The sequence below is a fragment of the Mandrillus leucophaeus genome, unplaced genomic scaffold, assembly GCF_000951045.1.
Source record: "Mandrillus leucophaeus isolate KB7577 unplaced genomic scaffold, Mleu.le_1.0 Scaffold160, whole genome shotgun sequence".
NCBI lineage: Eukaryota > Metazoa > Chordata > Mammalia > Primates > Cercopithecidae > Mandrillus > Mandrillus leucophaeus.
In genome coordinates, this window is record NW_012101588.1 from 3,599,427 (window position 1) to 3,601,362 (window position 1,936).

The 1,936-nt window shown below is 40.3% G+C and overlaps 1 protein-coding gene across 1 annotated transcript in view; it reads left to right on the forward strand.

Moving 5' to 3' along the window:
- Positions 1-1,232, forward strand: part of LOC105536557 (transmembrane protein FLJ37396-like) — a 28,140-nt gene extending 26,908 nt beyond the window's left edge. The window contains 1 exon segment of the mRNA XM_011975952.1: positions 969-1,232. Within this exon segment, the coding sequence (XP_011831342.1) occupies positions 969-1,232 (264 nt within the window).
- The last annotated feature ends 704 nt before the right edge of the window (positions 1,233-1,936 follow it).

A 1,936-nucleotide genomic window follows, 5' to 3' on the forward strand; every position in this document is an offset into this window, starting at 1 on the left:
AAAAAAAAAAAAAAAAAAAGAAAAGCTTCCAATTTCTTAAATAATAATAATGGTTGTTTTAGTCCATTTTCTCTTGCTATAACAAAAAGCCTGAGACTGGGTAATTTATAAAGAAAAGACGTTGATTTGGTCCATGATTCTGGAGGCTGGAAAGTCCAAGGACATGGTGGCAGCTTCTGGCAAGGGCTTTTGCACTACATCATAACATGGCAGAAAAGCAGAAGGGCAAGTGATTACATGCAAAAGAGACTACAAGAGCAAGCCAAGCTTGCTTTTATAACATCCTGCTCTCTTGAGAAAGAAATCCACTCCCACGATTATGACATTAATCCATTCACGAGGGCTCTAATCTCATGGCTCAATCACCTTCATAAACTTTAGGGGGTTATACACATTCAAACCATAGTGATGGCCTTGCCTTATTTGATGTGCACATTAGCCTGATTTGAACCATAGAGACTGCAACACCACTTATAATAACTTCTGTTAGATACTAAAAAAGAAGTTCACGTGTAGTGAATAATCTTTGCATAAGGTTTTAAAAATATACATTTGTTATTGGAGCTTTTATCTGGTCTTTCTAAACCTGGTGCTATTTTTTATCTGCTACTTGGATTTCTTTGCTTCTGTATGTGTATTTTTAAAACATTGATCTAATCTTGGCTTACAGGAGCCTGCCACTGAGCACATGTTTGCTAGTTCATCAGAGCCTATTCATCTTTTCCTGACCATTGGGGAAATCTAATGGTGACCAGCTATAGAGCAAATCAAGCCTGGAGGCTGCCTTCTTGGAATGAAATGCTGCTTAGGGAGAGACCAGATTCAGTCTTATGGCTGAGTAGCAAGCATCCCAGCTCATTTGGCAGTTTGATTCATATATTTACATGTTGAATAAGTGGTGATCTCAACCCTCAACTCACTTCTTTATGCAAGAAATTCCTAATATTTTTCGTATTTTCTTCCTTTAGCTCTTGTTGCATTCAGGAGTGGAAAATATGCAGGTGACTCTTGCTTGCCAAGCTGCTCAGAAAAATGCTTTGATGGTGGCTGTCCAGCAGGTGTACTTCTATCACACCCCGCAAGGGAGCTGTCCTGCTAATGTCGAGGTAAGCCTGCATGACAGAGAAGCCAGAGGCATGTCATCACTCCCACCAGCTAATGTCAGGCTGCCCCTTTCTTCCTTCCTTTTTTCCCTTCTCCCTTTCTCCCTTTCTTTCTCCCTTGCCCCCTAGTTTCTCTTTCCTATCTCTTTATCTTCCTTACTTTCCTTTTTTCCTCCTTTCCTTGTTTCCTGTTTGTGAATCAATGTATGACCAAACCCTTACTGGATTTCTTAATTTTCAGCAGTACTTTTTTCTGTATTTCTTGTTTTTTGGTTATTGAGAAATAATTAATGTGATATAAAACATACCACAGGCTGGGTGTGGTGGCTCACACCTGTAACCACAGCACTGTGGGAGGCAGAAGTGGGTGGATCACAAGGTCAGGAGATCAATACCATCCTGGCCAATATGATGAAACCCCATCTCTACTAAAATACAAAAAACTAGCCGGGTGTGGTGGCACGTGCTTACAGTCCCAGCTACTTGGGAGGCTGAGGCAGGGGAATTGCTTGAACTCTGAGGGCAGAGGTTGCAGTAAGCTGAGATCATGCCACTGCACTGCAGCCTGGCAACAGAGTGAGACTCTGTCTCAAAACAAACAAACAAACAAACAAAAACCAGATTATAGTATATAATTCAGTGGCTTTTAGTATATTCACAAGATTGTGCAACCATCATCACTATCTAATTCCAAAACATTTTTATCACTCACTCTCAAAAGAAACGTACCCATTAGCAGTTACTTACTTTTTCTCCCTCCCCTCAGTCCCTGGCAACCACTAATCTACTTTCTGTTTCTATAGATTTGCTTATTCTGGACATTTTATATAAAT